The sequence below is a fragment of the Natator depressus genome, chromosome 11 (genome assembly GCF_965152275.1).
Source record: "Natator depressus isolate rNatDep1 chromosome 11, rNatDep2.hap1, whole genome shotgun sequence".
NCBI classification, from domain to species: Eukaryota; Metazoa; Chordata; order Testudines; family Cheloniidae; genus Natator; species Natator depressus.
In genome coordinates, this window is record NC_134244.1 from 22,827,125 (window position 1) to 22,849,223 (window position 22,099).

At 41.1% G+C, this 22,099-nt stretch overlaps 1 protein-coding gene across 1 annotated transcript in view; it reads left to right on the top strand.

Annotated features, from left to right (window-relative positions):
- The window catches only part of ARHGAP15 (Rho GTPase activating protein 15), a 465,551-nt gene that overhangs the window by 89,521 nt on the left and 353,931 nt on the right, over window positions 1-22,099 (top strand). The window contains exons 5-6 of the mRNA XM_074967296.1: window positions 6,052-6,139; window positions 19,327-19,416. Of these exons, the coding sequence (XP_074823397.1) occupies window positions 6,052-6,139; window positions 19,327-19,416 (178 nt within the window). The remainder of the gene's footprint in view (window positions 1-6,051; window positions 6,140-19,326; window positions 19,417-22,099) is intronic.

Below are 22,099 nucleotides of genomic sequence, written 5' to 3' on the forward strand. Positions count from 1 at the left end.
TTGACAGAAGGCTTTTGCAAAATGTAGAGTCTCAGTAATGAGCTCTAAAAAGGGCCAAACTTGGGCTAAGTCTCATCTTCTCCAGTGGCTGTTTCACAAGGGGGGTTCCCCAATGGAGCATGCCTTACCTCCTTCCTATAAGCTTGTCAGAGACATTGTTCTGTGGGCGGTCTTGGTGGGTTGAGAATGAAGAGGTGGGGTGTGATGTAGCTAGTACCGAACCGATAGAGGGCCTAAGGGATTAAAACCAGAGCCTTGAATTGACACCAAAAGCAAACTAGGAGCCCCTGGAAAGTGCAGATATTGCTCAGGATGGGGCTGTTGTTTTAATAACTGGTGTGACAAAGTTCCTGCTCTACCTTGGTGGGTCCTGCGCTTATTGACCAATATGCTCACCTTGGAGCTTCATGGCAGCCCTCAGCTTGGCTGTTTTTCTGAATTCACAGTCCAGGTCGACTCCTCCTGTGTCTGACCAGGAGTTGGGAGGTTTGGGGGGAACCCGGGCCTGCCCTGTACTCTGGGTTCCAGCCCAGGGCACCGTGGAATGCAGCTGTCTCGAGTGCCTCCTGGAACAGCTGTGCAACAGCTACAACTCCCTGGGCTACTTCCCCATGGCCTCCTCCCAACACCTTCTTTATCGTCACTATAGGACCTTCCTTCTGGTCTCTGATAATGCTTGTACACCTCAGTCCTCCAACCGTCCGCATTCTCACTCTCAGATCCTAGTGCCTCTTGCTTCCAGCTCCTCACATGCACACCATAAACTGAAGTGAGCTCCTTTTTAAACCCAGGTGCCCTGATTAGCCTGCCTTCCTTGATTCTAGCAGCTTCTTGTTTGGCTGCAGGTGTTCTAATCAGCCTGTGTATCTTGTCTCCAGAAGGTTCCTGATTGTTCTGGAACCTTCCCTGTTACCTTACCCAGGGAAAAGGGACCTCCTTAGCCTGGGGCTAATATATCTGCCTTCTATTACTCTCCTGTAGCCATCTGGCCTGACCCTGTCACACTGGACTTGTTGTGTTCTGTCTCCTTTCAACACCAGATATGGTGTTACAATAGTCCAGTCTGGAGGTGACAAACACATGGTTCACTGTGGCCAGATCCTAGTTTGAGAAGAAGCAGCATGGTTTCCAGACAATCTTGGTTTGGAAGAATGCATTCATTTCTTGCAACTGTTATGCAGTATTAGTGATGAGTTGAGTAGGCCTCAAGGTCTCATTCTATGTTGATGACCTAAGTACAAAGGAGTATCAGCTGAAACTTTGAAATAATTTTCTTTTTTGCGATTTTCTATCAGGCATTTAACATTACTTAAACAAAGGGTATGTATGAGTAAGAAGTGGGGCTTTGCATATGTTAATACCATGTAGTATTCAGAACAGGGAAGCATGCAGAATATGTTTGTTTCCAACACATATGGCTACACATGGAAAATTCAGAATATTATTATTGCATTTATAAACATGGTATTGTCCATTCAGATTTTAAAAACACTACTGTATTAAGAGACAGAGCAATTGTGAACAGTGTTGGTGTTATAATGTGCTGCCATCAGGTGTCCATTTGATAGAATGCAAATACTGCAACTGCTGTAAAGCTGATGCATTGAGTGTATTGCTTCATTTTACAATATGAAGATGTCAGATTTCACACTTTGATGACTCTGCCACCATTTTTTTAACTTTTGTATAAAACAATTCTATTGATTCAAAAAGATGATTTTATACAATATACTTTCTGCTTTTCATTTTGGATCTTTCTGCATACTGCTATTGAGGGCTATCTGTCTCTCTTTGTGGATGAAAAACAGACAAAGGTAACTTCTTTTTTTTTGTTCTATGTATATTTTATCCATCTTCTCCTTCTCTTTATTTAGCCCTTACTGCTCATTCACTGGGAGTGAATTTTTCAAAGCTATGGAATATGCATCTGGAAAAGAGTACAGTCACTGCTGAATTGACTTACCCAAAGGGCTTGAAAACCTTGCCCACACTTTTACATGTCTAGTGAAATTCTATATTTGAATGTCCAACTGTAGAAAAACCAGTTAACCCCCCCAAACTATATTTGACCTTATTAAGGTCTGTTTAAGCACTTCATAAACAAAGACTGCTTTTGTGAACTAAAAATTAAAGGTAAACAAGTAGAAACCATTAAGTTTTGATTTAAAGATAATTTTGAATTTAGGGAGAATAGTAGGGAAAAAACCTATCTTGTCCTGAAGCCATACTCAAATATGATATAGTCATTGTCTTGTCAAGTCTGCTTCTGTTACACAGTATCCTGCAAGAGCACTCTGAATCTTCATATGTCATGAGGGGTTGAACCAACCCCTAAAAAAGAGAATTCAAAGTTCACTAACACTGCTCATTGCCACATGGCACTGAAGTCTTGATGCAGAATGCTTTGAAATGACCTTATCTGAGACATGGCCTTGTACTATAACACCTCAGTATTCCATAACACTAACAATCCATGCTTACATGCAACATATAGATGCAGTGGTTGTTAGCTAACTGCACACATGCATCATCAGGAACATACCTCCAATAACAGCTCTTGTGAAGCTCAGTTCTTTCACTTCTCAAGGGAACCTTCAAAATTATTCTTCAGTTTTCCTCTATTTTCCTTCCACACCCTTTATCTGCACCCTGGATTTCAGGCTGACATGAACCCTAAAACTCAAAGTGAAACACAGGGTGCATCTGGACTTTAATCATAGAGTCAGACTGATGCTCATGTAGACATACCTGAGCTAGCTTTAATCTAGCTAGCTTGGATAACAGAGCAGTGACTCTGCAGCAGCACACACTTCGGTGTGGGCTAGCCCTGCCGGTAATTACCCAGGGTTGTGGATGGGCTTATGCAGCCCACCTTGAAGCCTGTGCTGCCTTGGCCTTGCTGATACAGTACCTGAGCTAGCTAGATTAAAGCTAGCTCCAGTAGGACTACACAAGCTGCAACCCCACTCTGTGATTGCAGAGTAGACGTATGTTCAGTCAAAACAACAGTCTTACCTGGCTTGGTGCAAAAGCAAATTTCACATCTTCAGTGCAAAATTGTAAATAGCTCCAGGTTCTCTTGAAGCTGGGCCCAAGTTAACAGGAAAGGTTGCAAATCTTAGGGAACCTTCTGATTAATCTGACCTGAGTTCTGAGTTTGTAAGGAGACTTGAAATGTAGTAGGTTTTGAGTATCATTGTGAATATTTCACATGGTTTTTCTTGTGATTCCCAACACCCAAAACACAGGTTTTATGTTGATGAGTCAAATAAAGCCAACGTATGTACTCTTGAGCAAGTCTGGTTATATGTCTACTAGAGGGGGGCTCTGGTAAACATATATGCAAATCTCTTGCATACTGGCCCCTATCTTAGTTCTCCACTAGCTCTGCCTGAGTAGACTAGGTCCAGCAAGTCCTTTCAACTTGAGGTCAACTGCTAATTCATGTGTGGATTAATTATGAAACACATACTGGATTGACACTGGATAGGTCAAATAACCCGCCCGGTATTGCCTCAGATGTTCTTGCTGGGAATGTAAAATACTAGGGACGTCAACCAAAATCATTGATCATTGCACACTAGTCTGGTAGAGGAGACAGTAGAAAGGACACTCTCACTGAAGATCCTTCCGTAAAATAGGAGCTGGAGGTAAGGTTTGGCTGGAGAACCTTTCCCCTTGGTTTTTATTGCTAGCCATTTTTGAAACCCAGTGTGACAGGGTCGTGCCAGATGGCTTCAGGAGAGTAATAGAAGTCAGATATATTAGCCCCAAGTTAAGTAGGTCCCTTTTTCCTGGGTAAGGTAACAGGGAAGGTTCCAGAACAATTAGGAACCTTCTGGAGACAAGACAGACAGGCTAATTAGAACACCTGCAGTCAATCAAGAAGCTGTTAGAATCAATTAAGGAAGGCTAATCAGGGCACCTGGGTTTAAAAAGGAGCTCACTTCAGTTTGTGGTGCACGTGTGAGGAGCTGGGAGCAAGAGGCACTAGGAGCTGAGAGTGAGAACACGGACTGTTGGAGGACTGAGGACTACAAACATTATCAGAGACCAGGAGGAAGGTCCTATGGTGAGGATAAAGAAGGTGTTGGGAGGAGGCCATAGGGAAGTAGCCCAGGGAGTTGTAGCTGCCTCACAGCTGTTCCAGGAGGCACTCTAGACAGCTGCATTCCACAGGGCCCTGGGTTGGAACCCAGAGTAGAGGGCGGGCCCGGGTTCCTCCCAAATCCTCCCAACTCCTGGTCAGACACAGGAGGAGTTGACCTGGACTGTGGGTTCAGAAAAACGGCCAAGATGAGGGCTGCCGTGAAGCTCCAAGGCGAGCAAATCTGCCAATAAGTGCAAGACCCACCAAGGTAGAGGAGGAATTTTGTCACACCAGATAATAACAGATAGTTACAATACTACATTATAAGGATATTGTGTTGATTAGTTAGCAGAGCTTGTTGATAAGTTTATTGCAAATAATGGTCCATATTTTCAGCTATTGTGAATCAGCATAGTTTATATCAGCTGAGGATTTGGCTCAGTTATTCATTGGGAATTTGAGAGGGAGGCTCCTAAATCACTTAGACACATAAGTTCTATTGACTTTCAGTGGCACCTATGCTCCTGTGTTACTTAAGTACTTTGGAAAATCCCACCTTTAGCCTTTTTTTTTTTTTTTTTGGTTATCAAGTCTTCACAAATGGATCCACATTTTCTTCAAAAGTGTTTGCTTTTAGTAAATATTCACCAAATAAACTGGGTGAATAATTTTCAACTTCTGGGTTGTTCATGGATTGTTTATTCAGATATTTGGTTTTGCTGCTCATTATTTATATAGGCTGGGTGGTCACTAATATGCCTGAGGTTAAATCTTGGCCACATTAATGTTAGTGAGAGTTTTGTCTTTGATTTCAATGAGGCCAGGATTTCACGCAAGGTATTATTTCTGCTCCTTGATAGAATGACTGAAATATATTAAATAGGAGAGTAATCAATAGTGAATTGTGATTAATTATCACTTTTGGTACACATTTTGGAATGAATAATGGTTTCTGCTAAAATTTGCAACACTTTTAGGATTTGCAGGATTTTTGTCTGTGATGTGTCTAAATTCTTGGGGATGACAATATGACCCCCTAAATCACAGAGAATCAAACTTAATTTTTTTATTTGCAAATATATTTTTTTTCTGTGAGACTAGTTCTGTTAATTAGGTAATGATAGTGCAATGCTTTTGAACAAGCGTCCATCAGAGTGATGAATATTATAATCTACTGTATGGCTTGTAATTAGCTGGTTTTGTGGTTCTCTCCAGTGTGCTGCTAACAACCTTGAAAGAATGTTTTTGTCCCTTCTATACCTCTCCACAGAAGTTGTTGCTATTTGTGTTTGACAAATGAAGAACATCTATATGTCGTTACACTTTCTTGTAACTTACATAAAATACTACTAATGTGTATCTTGATCTTCTGGAAACCTCTCTTGTTTGATTCTATTTTTTTTTTTATTATGGACAGGAAGGAAATGTATTGATCTTTAAATATAGGTCCTGTGCACAGCTCTGTATACCTCACACTGACAAAGTGATTTGCTATTCTGTCCTGGGCCTATCTAAAATATCAATCTCCAAATGGTGGCTGATCATGCGGACCCTGATGCAGTAAAATATTTAAGCACATGTGAACCTCAGGCATGTGAATAGTGCCATTGATTTCAATTGGACTCTTCATTTGGTTAAAGTTGTGCATGTGCTTAAGTGGTTTGATGGATAGGAGCAAGCTGGGCTTTAAATGTGAATTCAGGGAATTGGCCCATCAAGCCAATTGGGCCAAATGCAGAACAAATGGTGTGAACAGGGGCAACTCCATTAACATCAACAAAAGTGAATTTGTTGACACAGAGTGTGAATTTGGACCATTTTCATTTCTGAAAAAAGGGTTGGAACCCAGGTCTTCAAATATGAAGTGTTATTGGCTTAATCCATGGTATCATCTTCCTCAACCAAGATAGCTCATGCTTACTTGATCCATTAATTTTTATTTTATTTTATTTTTTTTTAAGGAAAAACTGGTCTACTTCTTGGATCGTTCTTGCTGGTGGGAAAATAGAATTCTACAAAGAATCCAAACAGCCAGCACTGGCCAATCTGGTATGCAGTTATCTATCTTATTGTGCTCATCTTTTCAGAAATGATGTTACTAAATAGAAAGTTTGGCATCATCAAAATAAATAAATAAATGCAATCAAGCTAAGTAGCCAACCATAAGACATCTGAGAACAGCTGTAAGAAAACAACTCAAACTTTTAATCAGGTTGAGGGTGGGGGAAGGAATACAACTTAATGTGTCTTTTATTAAGAGGTGCATTTTGAGAATAATTGCAAAGTGAGATGGATGGTGAATGACTATCCAGTAATGTGAAGGTAACACTTTAAATTAAGGTGCCATTTACAAATGCTTTATTCTTATTTATGAAATGATCACTAAATGCAGCTACTTCCTCAAATAATGTATTATAAAGCATGTTATAAAATGCATTAGTAATAAATGCTTAACAGATGATGCGATGAGAATCTGTTGCAAAGGATATTATAAGACGTAAATTGTATTAAACCAAGTGTGTGCATCTTTAATACATGAATTTCAGTTGTTATCCAGCATGCTATAAAGTGGCTTATGCATTAATAAATAATAATTAACTATTTATAAATGGCACCTTAATAAAGGGTGTTACCAAAGGGAAAAACACTGTAAGTTAGCAAAGTGATTTTTCATCTTAGTATAGATGTGACACCTACCATATCCAGCTAATCTTACAAACATTTCTTATGACTCCTTCTAATACAGTTAATGCAATTTCTGAAGCTGTAGTTACTACAAAGTGAAATTTGGCGTATCTTTTTATTGTGCCCCAAGGAGAGGCCACTGATCTTAGTTTTCAGAGATGTGACAGTTACATTGCACAAGCAATAGTGGCATGTATCCCTTCAGTGCTAGTTAGTGTGGAGTCTGAGCCTACAAACCTTTGTATGGGCTCCAGAAAGAGAAGTCAGTAAGTGTATGACACTGTGGACAGAACAGGAATGGTTTGACAGAGCCCTGTTGTGAAAGGTTCCCAAGGCTTGATCAAACCTGCCATACCTTATTGAAGTGATGGGTGGCCAAGAAGGTGCATTCTTTGGCAGGAGTCACAAACAATAAACTAGTTTATATGTTGCAGGTGATGAAAAGTGTTTTAGTTCTATGCTCTTAAATCACCACTATTGTTTGCCATAACCTCTTCTCTAAAAGGTTATCATTCCCTGGCCCTCCTTGCTCCCATGTGCAAAGGGTTGTTTGTTAAAAAAAAAAGTAAAAAAGAAAAGGGGACACTGGCTCTTTTTGATCATTTCAATATCTTTTTATACTGAAATGGCTGGATGAAGTCATGTTTCAGAAGCTATGCAGACAAACATTATGCATAAATTAAAATTGATTTGGAATTCTGTGTATAGGATTATGTTGAGTTATAGGCTAGAAAATTATACTGGCTTAATTAAAGTGATCTGCTTTAAAAATGTATTCTGTTAGCATGTGTTTTTGGGCTGGTATCTCAGAGATGCACCTGTTGGATAGCTGCCCACATCAATCCCACAACTGGCACCAATTGATACCTTTCATAGGAGTCTCAACAGAGTGGTCAAAGACTAAATGGGCAGCTGTCTCACACCTGCAGATCATCCCTCCGTGTCACAGTTACGACTCTCTGTGCTTGACCAGATAGTGGCTGTCAGCTTGAAACCTTTCAGAGGCAATACATTCTCCTAAAATAACTTCATATAAAATAAATAATAGAGCACCTAAGGTAAATCCAGGTTTAAAGATCAAAAGCCACCTGTTTTTGTGAAGAGACCCGTTGGGAACCTCAGCTTCTGATGGTGCCACCACAACCTCGTGTGGACCTGCTAACCCAGAGCCTCTTTATATTGGGTCTTTCAGTATGGGCAGACAGAACCCTGAGCACTCCAGGGAGAATAAAGAAATACATCTTTGCTCCACCAGAGGACATATTTTGTTTCCCCAGGTCTGCAATCTCCTCTGTTGACAGGACCATCTCTTACCAGGGTGATGTATCCCCTGGAGGAGTCAAAGGGCTACAGGAAAAGTCTCTTCCATCCTGTCTACTTGCTGCAACTTTTTTCCCACGGAGATATTAGCACTGCCAATTGAACCGGATCTAGTCTTTTTTTTGTCATCAGGAGACTCAGAGCTATTGAAGGAACTGTCATCAACTCTTCCAAGAGAGATCCATCCAGACAGGACATTGAGAACCTCCTGAAACCAACCTGCACCCAGAATGTCCCCTTGGGACCAACTGTACCCATGCCTTGGGGACCTCCGCAACCCAACTTCAAACACTCCTACTGGCCCTACTGGGGCCCATGGGACCCATACATATGATTCCCAGGGTCAGTGCTATCTAACATGGAATCATTCCACCCCTCCTCTCTAAGACAGTAACCAAAGCTTACTCCTGACCCTATAGAGTAGGAAAAGTATGAGCTGGATCTGGCGGTTCCACCGGTACCTGCAACACTATCTTCCTCATCTCCGAATGAAGCAGTTGCCCCAGTTGTGCTGTCCCCTCTGGATGACTGTAGTGAGACCGAGTGGCCTCCCTCGGAGCGGGAGAGTGAGGGTCCACTACACTTCCCTTGGTGGGCAAAGCCTAACCTGCCCCACCCCCCTCGCCGGAAGTGCCAGGGCAGGGCTGGAAGTATAAGAGGAAGGCCCTGCAGCCCAGCTGGGGTGGAATCCCGGGAGGAGAAGGACGCTTCTGCCATACTGCTATGCCCAGGAGGGGAACCTACCCCTGGCTATCCGATAGCCGCAGAAGTGGGAGACCCCAACGTGGAGTGGCCCGATGAGGAGTGTACCCCGAGGAGCCTGACAAGCCCGGGAAGCGAGAGATACCAAACCCCAGGGAGGCAGGATGTGGCCCGGGGCAGCCATGGAGCAGCCAGCTGTAGTTCAGTTGGTGTGTTGCGGCTGGATCACCACCGAAGCAGGGGCAGTCAATCCTGCCTCTGCTAGGGCCCTGGGCTGGGACACAGTGGAGTAGGGTGGGCGTCCCCCTGCCCCCTCCCACCCTGGGGTGGCTGAGTCCCTACACTGTGCAGGGAAGCTCCCACCCTGAAGAAGGAGTTTCCCTTACCAGCTCCCTTATAGACTGTTGCTTTGCTGGCTGCCTGAGCCTCGCCCAGGCTAAAGCCAGCCTTAAGACCGTTTGCTTGCTGGCTGCCTGAGCGTCCTCAAGCCCAGGCCCCAGCCCACCTGTAGACTGTTTGCTTTGCTGGCTGCCTGAGCCGTTCGCAGGCTGAAGCCAGCCGCCTATAACTGGTGTTTATTTGCTGGCAGCTGCAGCCTCCATAAGCCTAGGCTAAAGCCTGGCCACAACTGTCTGGTGCCCAGCCCTGTTGTGGGGCTGGGAACTAGAGGAGCTGGGGGGCCTTGCTCCACCTTGGGGGGAGACAAGGGGCCCTAGACTATTCTGCAGCTTTGTGGCTTGGTCAGACAAGCCTGAAGGCAACTTGAATGAGTGGCCTCCCTTCGAGCGGGAGAGTGAGTGTCCATTACAATGACCACAAGCAATTTCAAGAGCTGCCACACAGGGTGTTGAAGGAGCTCCATATCTCCCTAGAGGAGGCCCAGGATACACAACACAAGCTTTTAGACATCCTGTGACCCATAGGGTCCAGCCAGATAATACTACTGGTGAAGGAAGCCATACTGGAAACAGCAAGAGCCTTACGGCATACACCAGCAACATGTGCCCTTACCCCAAGAGGGATGAGAAATGTTACTTTGTCCTGGCTAAGGCAATGGAGTTTCTATTCACCATCATGCACCGAACTCCCTACTTGTTCAGGCTGCCACAGAAAGATCAATGCAGCAACATCCAAGAACCATCCCCTCCGATAAGGAGGCCAAATGTATGGACTTGATGGGGAAGAAATCAGCCTCCAGTTCAGAATGTTGAACTATCAGACACTGATGTCTATGTCTGATTTTCTGAATTATTCAAAGTTCTTAGATTTTAAAGACAAATTACCTCAGCAAGACAAAGGTCAATTTCTGGCACTTAGTGATGAAGGCAAGCTCTTGGCCAGACCTGCATTAATATCTGCAGTTGTTGCGATAGACGCTACTTCAAGGGGGGTGGCAACTGCCGTTGTGATGCACCCTTATCCAGTTCCAGGACTCAGGGCAACGCTTACCCATTTCCTCGGGCTCAGGGTGTAATCTTCTGTGGGTTTGCAGGGTGTTTTACCAGTGAAAGAGCCTTACACAGTAATATCCTTAACCTCTATTTCTTAACAGGTACCAAAACAGAATACACATGCTAAACATACAATGCTCACCTCTCCCAATAAGGCAGATAAACTGTTCTTGATGGTCAGTCAAGATTAGATCATCTGGGGCTCCAGCTTCTGCACAGTAAGGTCGGCACACTGTTGAGGTCTGGCAGCTCTGATCTTGGTCTGTGTCCTGGAGTTAGATTCCAAAGGACTTCCTTTTGAACCCCAGATTATATAGTTAAACTTGAGTCCTGTTTAGCTATACCTTAACCAATCATTTTAAAATAACCTACTACAAAACAGTATTTTTCACCAATTCTAGCCCATTATGAACAATTATTTAACCAACCATACCTCACCACCTTAGTTGATTTAAATCTTGCAAAATTAGCTATGCAACAGACAGAAACCATCCAGATAAACAATAGAGAAGTAGAGACCATAAAGGCAAAACAATAAAGTATAGATTTCACAATCACAACTATTGATAAGTGATTCCTTGCCAGATAGAATGACATCAAAGAAAGTTTTCTTTAAAGGTCTTAAGATCTGTTTCTTTATCTGGTAATGGTGGGTCCTATTAGGACAGAAGCACCTCCTAAACACCCCAATATTACATTGTTTTGATGCAGAAAAAGGCCTCAGACCGCGCAACAGGACACTTGGGAGTTGTGAGCCACTGTTGGTGTCATCGCCATCCAATCCTCACATATGTATTGGTGGCCATCTAGCACTCCTTACCCACAATTGGAGTTCAATAAGACCTGTTTTTGCTCTGCACCAATTCAATGTTTTTATTCTCAAACTAAAATTCTGTAATGTTAAACTGGCCTCAATAATACCATCCCTGGAAAAGAGCATGTAGTTCACAGCTCTCGATATCAAAGATGTATACTTCCACATGGACAATCACTTTGTCCACAGAAGATTCCCTTAGTATTATGGTGGGTCCTGATCACTATCAATACAGGTGATTCCATTTGGTCTAGCAACTGCACCCACAATCTTTACCCAAGTGTTTCTAGTAGTAGCAGCACAGTTCAGATGAAGTGGCTTCACAGTCTTTCCTACTTAGACAATGAACTTCTCATTATCAGGACACATCTAGAAGCCCTTGCATTAGCGTCATCACTGCTTTAGCTTCTTTCATCCCTAGGAGTCTGTGTGAATTTGGAAAAGTCTGTTCTGACTCTGATGCAAACCATAGAATTCATAGGAGGGACCTTAGACTCAGTCAGGTTGAGGGCTTATCTCCTCATGGCCAGATTTCATACCATGAGCAACTTGATAGACCAAGTTATGTACAACCCTCAAACATCTTTCCAGTCTTGCCTTTCTCTCTTGGGGCACATCGTGTCATGAACTTACCTCATTCCATTCCTCAGCCTCCACCTCCATTGCCTTCAGGCTTGGCTCTGAACAGTATATATACCAAGCAAACACATCATGAACATCACAGTGACAATCCCTGCCAGGATGGGGACCTCAATAACTGGTGGAAAAATCCCAAGCAAGTGTGTATGTATGTATTCCTTTCCCATCCCCCACACCTGACAAGATGTTAAATATGGATGCCTCTATAATAGGCTTGGGATCCTACACTGATATGGTCTAGGGCACTTGGATGCCCAAGAGACCAGAATGCCAAGAGACCAGAATGCACATCAATCTTCTGGAACTCTGGGCTGTCTGAGAGACTTGTAAATTTTTCCTGCCATTCATCCAGTTTCACTGTGTACTCATACTGTTTGACAACATGAGAACCATCTTCTACATTAACAAGCAGGGATGAGCAAGATCCTTGTGTATAGAAGCAGTCACCTTGTGGAACTGAGGCATCAAGAACCATATCGCCATATTGGCAGCGTACTTTCCTGGAACCCAGAAATCACTGGCAGACAGCTTGAGCAGGCATTTCAAAAGCGATCACAAGACAGAGATACACAATACAGTACTGAACAGCATTTTCACTCAGTGGGGAACCACTCTGACAAACAGGAAATACAACATATACTCCTCCAGGGGAGCTCAAGGAAAGCACTCCAGAGGTGATGCTTTCCTAATGCCTTGGTCAGATCACTTGAGATATGCTTTCTCTCCCATCCCATTCAAGGTATGCCTTGAAGTCTATGGAAGATTTGACAGGCCTGGGCATGAGTTATCCTCATCATCCTTAAATGGGCCAGGTAAATCTGGTTTCCAAACCTCCAATGAATGGCATCCTATCTGCCAATTAACATCTTTTCCTTTCTGAATCTCTTGATTCAGGGGTATGGTAGAGTCAAGAACCCTAACCATGAAGCACTTCATCTCGTGGCTTGGTATTTGGGTGAGCATCAAGCCTAGAATGTTCCTGATCTAAAGCTCTGCAAACCATTCTTAATAATAGCAGAAAGGATTCCACCAGAAAATGTTACCTAGCCCAGTTGAAACATTTCTCTATCTGGGTGCAGCAAAAAAAAATATTTCCAGAGGCAGCAGATGTTTCTTACTCTCAAACAACAGCTTTTTCCCTTAGCTCGCTACAGATTCGTCTGGTGGCAATCAATGCATGTAAGTCACCATCGGACAGTTACTCAATCTTTATTCACTTAGTAACCACCATATGTTTGAAAATTCTTGAAAGGTCTGATCAGAACATTTCCACCAGTAAAGAAACCTACTCCTCCTGGAATCTTAACTTTGTACTTTTGGCACTCACTCAGTCACCGTTAAACTGTTAACTACATGTTTGACGTCTCAGCCATCAATAAAGGTTACCTTCTGGGTTGCCATCACCTCACCCAGAAGGGTAGGTGAACTCGGGGCACTAATTGCTGATCTGCCATACACAATATTCCATAAGGACAAAGTCTGGCTATGAGAACACTCGAAATTCACTCCTATGATAGTTTTAAAATATCACATAAACTAGTCAATTCACTTACCTTTGTTTTTTTCCAAAGCCCATGTTCTGGTGAAGAGAGAAGACTCCATTGCCTTGATGTAAGATGAGCATTGGCATTTTACCTGCAGAGAATAAAACTGATCAGAAAGTCATCTAGACTGTTTGTTGCCATAGCAGAACAACTCTGAAGTCAAGCTATAGCCTCTCAGAGGATCTATACGTGATCTTTGGCTGAATCCTACTCTATCAGTTGGCACAGCTCCCTCCCCCACATGGGTAAGGGCTTACCCTACAAGGTATTGAGGATGCTCAGCTGCTTGCAGGAAGGACTCCACACCTTGTAGATTCAGGTTCCAAATACTTAATCTTGCACCCACTCTAGTTAAGATTCCATTAAATCAATTTGGTACAGGGTCAGGCCTGAAATTCCAAAGTTGAGAGAAAATTCATCTTTGGGTTTGCCAGATATTTAAAACTAGACCAGAAAAGATCACCTGTTAGATGTGGATTCCATGAAGGTCATGAGCTGCACGGAACTCACACATGGCACAGCTTAGGCAGGGGAAGGAAAGGTGGCTGTTTTCTCCCTTTTCATCTTCCAGGATGTGAGGCCAGCCACGGTGTTGAGCCAGCCCTAACAAAATGTAGAAACCACCCCCCCCAGGGCTACTCTAACTTGCACTAGGAGTGAGGACCATTCCACCACCTGAGGTTTGTTAGAGTGTATTATATATACTCCAACCCCAGCCCCACTTTCTCCAACCCCCGTCACATCTCCTCCAGGCCCTCTGCAGGCTTCTTGCCTTCCTGTATGACAGGAGACTTAGAGGCTTGAGTAAAAGCAACATATTTTTATGTTAGTCCAAGATTCCCCCACACTGGAAGAATTTTCATCAGCCCCTTTAGGGCTGTTTTAATGAGTGGTGCAAAGGACCTTACCAGAGAATGAGGATATGGTCCAAATCTAAATCTAACTCCGTTTAAATATGAAATAAGTATTTACATGTTATGAAACAGCCGTTCATTCCAAGCCAACAACCTGCCCTGAAAATGCACTTCTTCAGCAGTGCTCAGTGTCAGTGAAATAATATTCACATCCTTGTATCTTTATCTTACTTTTTTTTTAATAAAAGGTCAAATTTAGCAGAACAACCATTATGTGCACATGACCAAACTGAGAAACCATTTGCGGTAACTTTCCAGGTCCTGGCCCAATCCTCTCCTTTCTCTTTGCTGGCCTTCCTCATTTTGTCACATCTCATGTCATGACCCATTTCAGCATGTGTTCCCTCTGATCTTACCATAGCCCCATACACATCCCCTCACTCAGATTAGTCTTCCTCTCCCAGAAATGATCTTTTAGGTGGTGGGGCTATGGCAGCAGTATTTACCTGGAACAAAATTACAGGCATGAATTAATGTTGCTGTATGTTTGTGTATTTTGGGGACAAAACAAAAATGAGCTAGACTTTGGCTTTTGGGCTATTAGTCTGAAAGTTCAGAAATACATCAAAAATTTGGACTGCAGATTTGAACTTGCTTTTTTTTTTTTTTTTTTGCCGTACTGTCAAATATTTACAAGGAGAAACAGTAGATGACTATCACTGCCAATTATGTCATAATCCAACATGTCAAACCCAAACCTAACGCATCAGAGAAGTTCCTGCTCAAAGTAGCTAAATCCAGGCAAGCTGACTCTATCTGATGCATCTAATGCAATGTTTGGTTTTTTAAACCCATTCATCCTGCTATAATTTTGACAGCTGAAAAGGAATAATATAATAAACTTCATTAAGAATCATTTGTTTACTGATTTTTTTTCAAATATTGTTTATTTCGGCAAAGGGGGAACTCAACCATTAATTAAATAATGCAATAAAGTCAATGTTCATTCATTGTAGTCTGAATTTAATAACATAGCAATTTTATTTATAACAGGAAAATGATGTGATTTAACAAAAAGATAAATACTGCTTTGGATTATAAGGTTATTAATTCATTAATTCTTAAGTACTGTATATAAAGTGAAAATTTAAAATAACGATGAATCATGATAAAAAGAACAATATTTCACTGTAAAGTCACTCAGGCAACATGAGGGGGGAAATGAAATCACATACACATAATCCCTCTCTTAATGCTGAAGAAGTAATGTTTATTGGCAATTTAAATATATATTTACCATAGTTTTTAATAATAATCTAATACACAGAATTGATTTTACCTTTAGCCACACAGTTTACTGTGTTATTCCTTGCTTTTGTATCCCTATTGCAGATATAGGGCCTGATCCCAGATAAGATAGTAATAAAATTGTTGTTGACTTCAATGACAGAAGGATCGGGCCCATTGTTCTTTTCAGGTTAGCTCTGACATATGGCCTCATCATTAGTATTAATTAAAAAAAATGTTAGTGTAAAGCATAGAAGGAGAGATTGAGAGATGGTTGTTTAAAAAACTGTTAAAATATTAATAAAAATACAAAGGAAATGCAACGGTTTAATGAATTTGTATTTTTTGCTCCTGATTTGATCATTCCTAGTCAAAAATCTGTATTTCATTCCACTTTATAGAAGTCACAAAACCTGTTGAACTCCTATTTTTTTTGTATTTTAAATTGATAACATGATCAAAAAGGATCATAGCTCCATTCCTAGCTTCTGCTTGTATCAGGCTGTCAAGAATTCCCTACGTAAAATTCTGTTTTCAAAGATTTGTAATTTTGACCGAGAGAAGGATGAGTGCAGTTTTTTTCTGAAGAGTTTATTGAATAGAGGATATTTAACACATGTGCAAACTGCCTTGTAAATGCCTCCTAAATCCATATTCATGCAGAGGAAGATTTCATTGTAACAGACACTTATATCAATTTACAGTATAACCCCCACCAACAACATTGATATAACATAAATGGTCTGACTGAAAAGCACAAAGCAAGGTAATTAAGTATTAGGTCTCTCATGGTAGCCTTAACTCACTCAATTACAGGATGTGTTAGTTATGCCTACATGCTTATGAAGCAGACTGTGAATCGTAGAGCACGTAGGACAACACAAGGCCATATTCTACTTTCAGACATGTTCATGGACTTCCTGTAGACTTAAATAGGGGCCACATGTTTCCTCTGGAGATCCATTTTGGTAATAATGATACCTAGCTCTAACATAGTGAATTTCATCCAGACATCTCAAAGCACTTTTCAGAGGAGGTCAGTATCATTGTCTCCATTTTACATATGGGGAAACTGAGGCACTGTGGGATGGGAAAACTGAGGCATGGGGAAACTGATGGGATGGGGAAACTGAGGGAGCACTGTGTCCAATTCTGGGTCCCATACTTAGGAAAGGTGTGGCCAAATTGGAGAGAGTCCAGCGGAGAGCAACAAAAGTGAGAAAAGGTTTAGGAAACTTGACCGATCAGGAAAAGGTTAAAAAAACTGGGCACATTTAGTCTTGAGAAAAGAAGACTGAGGGGGGACCTAATAATAGTCTTCAAGTATATTACAGTATATACAAGGATAGCGATCAGTTGTTCTCCATGTCCCCTGGAGTAGGATAAGAAGTAATGTGCTTATTCTGCAGCAAAGAAGTGTTATGTCAGATATTAGGAAAAACTTTCTAACTATCAGGGTAGTTAAGCTTTGGAATAGGCTTGCAAGGGAGGTTGTGGAAACCCTATCTTTGGAGGATTTTAAGAACAGGTTGGATGATCTACATTTACATGGTTCTACCTCAGTGCAGGGGAGTGCACTTGATGACCTTTTTAGGTCCCTTCCAGCCCTACATATCTATGATTCTGTGATCTCACTGTCAAGGAGCTTTATCCTGATCTCATCCAAAATTTTACTTTCTTCCTTTTTTTCTTATATTTTTCCAAGATTTTCTTTCGTTCACTGGTGTTTACACCTTCCAAATTTTGGTTGAGTGGGTAGTCTTTTCCTTCACCCTAGATATGTAAGTATTTGCAGGCACAGCCAATAACTTTGTGATTTTATCCAAAGAGAGGAAGCAATCAAATTTGTCTGACAAAATCTGCACCAGTTCCACAGGGAACTGCACATGTCTGTTCTGTGGGAGTGCAAACCTTGATAGATGTTGATAGAGCATTTTGGATGGAATCCTTGACAGGTGCTTCATAGATATTCCTGTCTCTGAGCCCCTGCTATCGATTTTACAATTGGAGTGATTGATCTGTCCCATGAATATGGTGTGTACATATATATTTCTAAAAGTTGTGCAGTACAGAATTTTGTAACTTGGACATTTCTATTAAAATATTTTGCTTGTAATAATAATTTGCCCCTCAAAATCTTCGATCTGAAGATCTCAAAATGCTTAAAAAAATTAATTAAGCTTCACAACATCCTTGTGAAATTAAGTATCAATATTACCATTTTGCAGATGGAGAAACTGAGGTTTAGGGAGGTTAAGCTGCTTGTCAAAGACTAAACAGGAAGTCTGTGGCAGAGTTAGATATGGAACCTGTTAATTTCATAGCATACACACTGAGCAATTAGATAAAATTCTGGATTCTAAAAATAAAGCAGTGTTACATTGTAACTTTCCAGTATGAGTATTTATGTTTTTAACACACAATAACCCAAAAACAGAGAAAGAGAAAAGAGGCTACACCTTATGGCAGACAGGCACAACTCAACCCACATTGCTTTTATGCTGGCTTTTGCAGAGTAATTCTGAGTGCACTGCACAACTTCCTGCAGAGCCCCTGAGTCTGCAAGCAGAACCAGGAACCCTCCCTTCCTCACTTTTAAATGACAGTCCTCAATACCCCACAGAATGTACCTATTTCTTCCAGCCTAGTGCTTTAGCTTTAGCTCCTTCTCTTTTGAATAACATATCTTTTATTTCCCTTTTGGAAACAAGGAACAAAGACCAATTATAGGGCCTGTTATTGCCAAGGGTCCTGAGACACGGAAGTGTTGTGGTTTGGCAAATTATGAGTATAATTATAACTCCAGTCCTGAAAAATGCCAGGTTCCCTGACTGCAAAGCTTTTCACCATGATTTTTTACTGTGCTTCTCTCAACACAGATTGATCCTTTCTTTTACCCAATTCAAAGCAACTCTGGAAATACATGTTTTTTAGCCATTAATAACAATGTCAGAGGAATTTAGTGAGCATTTTTAGGCAGCTGAAAAGTGTGATTGTGCTGGAATCGCCATGGTGCCTGCTGCCATTTAGTTTTCTTTACAACCGATGTCACTTTTAATGTTAGAATTGTTTAAAGTAGCAATATGGCCTAGTGGATAGAGCACTGAACTGGGACTCAGGAGACCTAAGTTGTATTCCTATTTGTCTCGTCCCCCCTCGTGCCTCAGTTTCCCCATCTGAAAGGGCAAAATGATACTGTCCTCCTTTGTAAAGTGCTTTGAGATCTACTGATGACAAACCTTATATAAGTAGTTGTACTAGTAGTAGTAAGAATGGGGGACAAAAAAAATGAGTCAAGGTGACTATTAACATCACTCAGCTATTGCCCTGATCAAACGCAGAAGGAACTTTATGGAACTAATTTTTTTTTTAAGTATTATTGTCTGGGATGTGTGATGGCCTGTAAGGTGTTGAGTAGCTCCTGAGAGATACTTAGTGCATCTCAAACCTGTTGACTTTGGTGGAACTCACAGATGTGGGCATCTCATGGCATTGAGACCCTGGTAACTTGCTCAGATAAAAAGATGGCCTGCTGTGGAGCTGAGGTACACATTCTTCTACAGTCTCAGTTCTTTCCAGCTGTGTCAGTGAGAACTAATCTATTCTGCACAAGCATTTTTCAGGTTCAGTGGTGCAAAGTAAGCATTACAAAAAATAGGAAATATCTAGTCATTTTTTTTCTTTTGCTTTAATTAGGAAATAGCCTAATGATTTTTTAAAATAACACACACACACACATACACACATGTAATTCCCACTGAGAACCTGAAAAAGGGATATATATTGTATTAAAGGGAGGATTAATAGGCCCTTCAGAGTGGTGCTAGCAACAATGCTCGAATTCTCTGCCAGTTGAACTTGATCCACTCTCTTTTTATCTGGCAACTGTCCCCATATCTGTAGATTCAATTTATATTTTGTATTTAATTTTTATTTGCAGAAAGCAGGATATAAACCAGAATGGGTGGATTTGTGTGGCGCTCACATTGAATGGACTACAGAGAAATCTAGTAGAAAGAATGTCTTTCAGGTAAGAGGGAATTTGTTCATTCCATTCTCCCTTTGGGTACAAAGCCTTTAAGGTTAAGAACTAGGTTTTATTTCTGTGATTAGATATTTTAGTAACTACAGATTGATCTAATACAGCACTTGTTTCTTAAACAAATTTAAAAGCGTAACATTTTATCCAGCCTCAGTTTACTATTTTTTTCTAGGCTAACGAGTCCTGATGATTGAATCTACTAAAAACACTTGAGAACCTGTTGATTTATTGATTAATGTTCCACATTCAATTTGTTTTTAAAACTTAGCAGGTAATTGCTTTGGGTTTAAGCCTGGAATCCTTGACCTAAAGAACTTCCATAAACAGAACTTTCTCAAATTGCTTATTTAAGCTCTGATCCAACTGAGTGTGGTTACTCTGTTTATTTTTATTGCTGCTCACGGCTGTGATGACCCAGGTTCATTCCTGAGTGGAGAGGGCTGGAAGGAGAAGAACCTGGCATCCATCAGAGCCAATTCAGAAGTTTATATATTTCTCATGTGCTGATCATTTTATTGTATGGAAAACAATGTTGCTTAATTTTTTTTTTCATCCAAATGCCATTTCATTGAATGGCAAGATAAATGCCTTTCAAGGATGAGAAAGGCATTATTCTAGGGTTGACATTCCAGGATCTGGATGCTAAAAAAAGGTTGTTACAACACTTCCACTATAGGGACCCAGTCCAACACCGATTGAAATGAATGGAAAGGCTTTTGTTGATGTCATGGGAGTTGAATCAAGCGCTATAATTTTTTCTATCCGAGGATTTGGAATTTTATATAGGGCTTCAGTAGCGAGGATCTAACAATGAGAACTTTCCTTTCTTCAGCTGTTATTTATATATTAAATTGATTTATTTTAGTAAGGCAACTAGTGTACCTCTAGTTCATACCCTGGTTTTATAGTAAGGTAAAGTTTATACAGTGTGAGTTTGGTAAATATGGGAGTCAGTTAACAGTAGCCTTACAAAAGATATGACTATATATTTAGGTGGTAAGAGGGTATAAAATTGTGCTTAACAGTATTTTATTTCACCAAATTGGTCACTATCTGAAACTTAAATCTTGTCTACACACAAAAGGGACTCATGCCTTTTTGCAATGTTTTTCCATTTATGCTTCTAGAGTGGGGGAAGAACAAGCAGAGATGTGAGCAAAGATTAGTAGAAGAAGGGAAATGTAACAAAATTATTTCAAACCTCAAAATAACGTGTGAACTTTGGGTAAAGATTTAGGTCTTATTGTCATCAAACTTATTCACCCTTCCTAGTTCTCTTATTTAGAGGTTCATTGTCCCTTCAGTCATCTCCCCTGGATCTCTGTCCTGCTCCTCATGTCATCCATGAAGAGCTGTATGTGCTAGACTTGTGCCCCACTGCATCTAGGACACAAGAGGAGGGGAGGATGCATCTTCAGGACATATAACTCCTGCCAGATGGAGTAAAAAATGTGCATGTCAATTAACCAGGTTGCACGTGGCATCACTAGAAGTTATTGAATTGCTTCCAAGGTAGGAGTAAGTGTGGATTACATGCTGGAGAGAAGTAAGAGTAAACACTGCTTAATATGCTGTGCCAAGACCTTTGAAGACTGGACTATATAGTAATTTAGGTCTTTACAACAGTGAAGCAGTGATGCTTCCACAGGTCCGCTCCAAAGCAGTGATGCTTCCATAGGTGAACCTCAATGATCTCTACTGGATTAGAATGATTTCAAGGAATGGGCCATTCTGTTTCTAGCCCTGCCCTGTAGGTGAGGCCCTCTTTTAGAGCTGGCATAGTAGGCTCCATGACATCTATCCTACAGCAACTAGTGTGACAGAATATCGAATGGGGATATGACATAGCTGGCATGTGCTGAGCTCTGGGTATCTTCAGCTGGTTCAAATTCCCTTAGGGACTGTTGCCAGCTTGAAAGTGCCAGCTTTTACTTGCAGCTGTGACTGGGGTGAGACTAAGAATCAGGGACTATAACTGTCTTCCTGAAAGGGCTCATCCCTTACTTGCCAACTGTGGGTACAACAGATAATTTGGATCCATTCTATCTAAAGATGTAAAGGGAATATTTTTGAAAGCACCTACAGGATTTAAGACCACTGAAAGTCAATAGGACATGTGCACCTAACTCACTTAGGTGCTTTTGCAACTGTCCTCTTAAAATCTGACAGTGATTTATAAAATATGAGGTTTGACAATTCTTGGGTAATCCATAGAGAATATTGGTAGAGTGAACAACCAATTGCTCTCATTCTTCAGTTTTGTCTCCCTAAAAGTAATAAAATATAACTTTAGCCAAATTCTGCAAACCCTTACACATTAGCAGAGCTAATGGAGATCACTGAACTCTTTGAGTATGAGTATAGAGAAGAATCAGGCTCAGTTCTCTTCTGAAACCATGAAATCATTTGTTCATAAGACCAATAACTGAGTGTGAGAGAAATCAGAGATATAAACCTAAAAGGGTGGAGCATCGTTCAGATGGATCATGGAGATATACTAGAAGTCTGTGCCAGATGGCAAGAGTTATTTGGTACCAACAGTGGTGACATTTTGGGAAAGGACTGAAAGGATTGGTGCTAGATGAATGGAAACAGTAGGAAGGGGAGTAAAATGAGAGTCCAGGCAGAGATTTAAAACCGAGGAAAGTGGCTTATACTTGGATGTTGAATG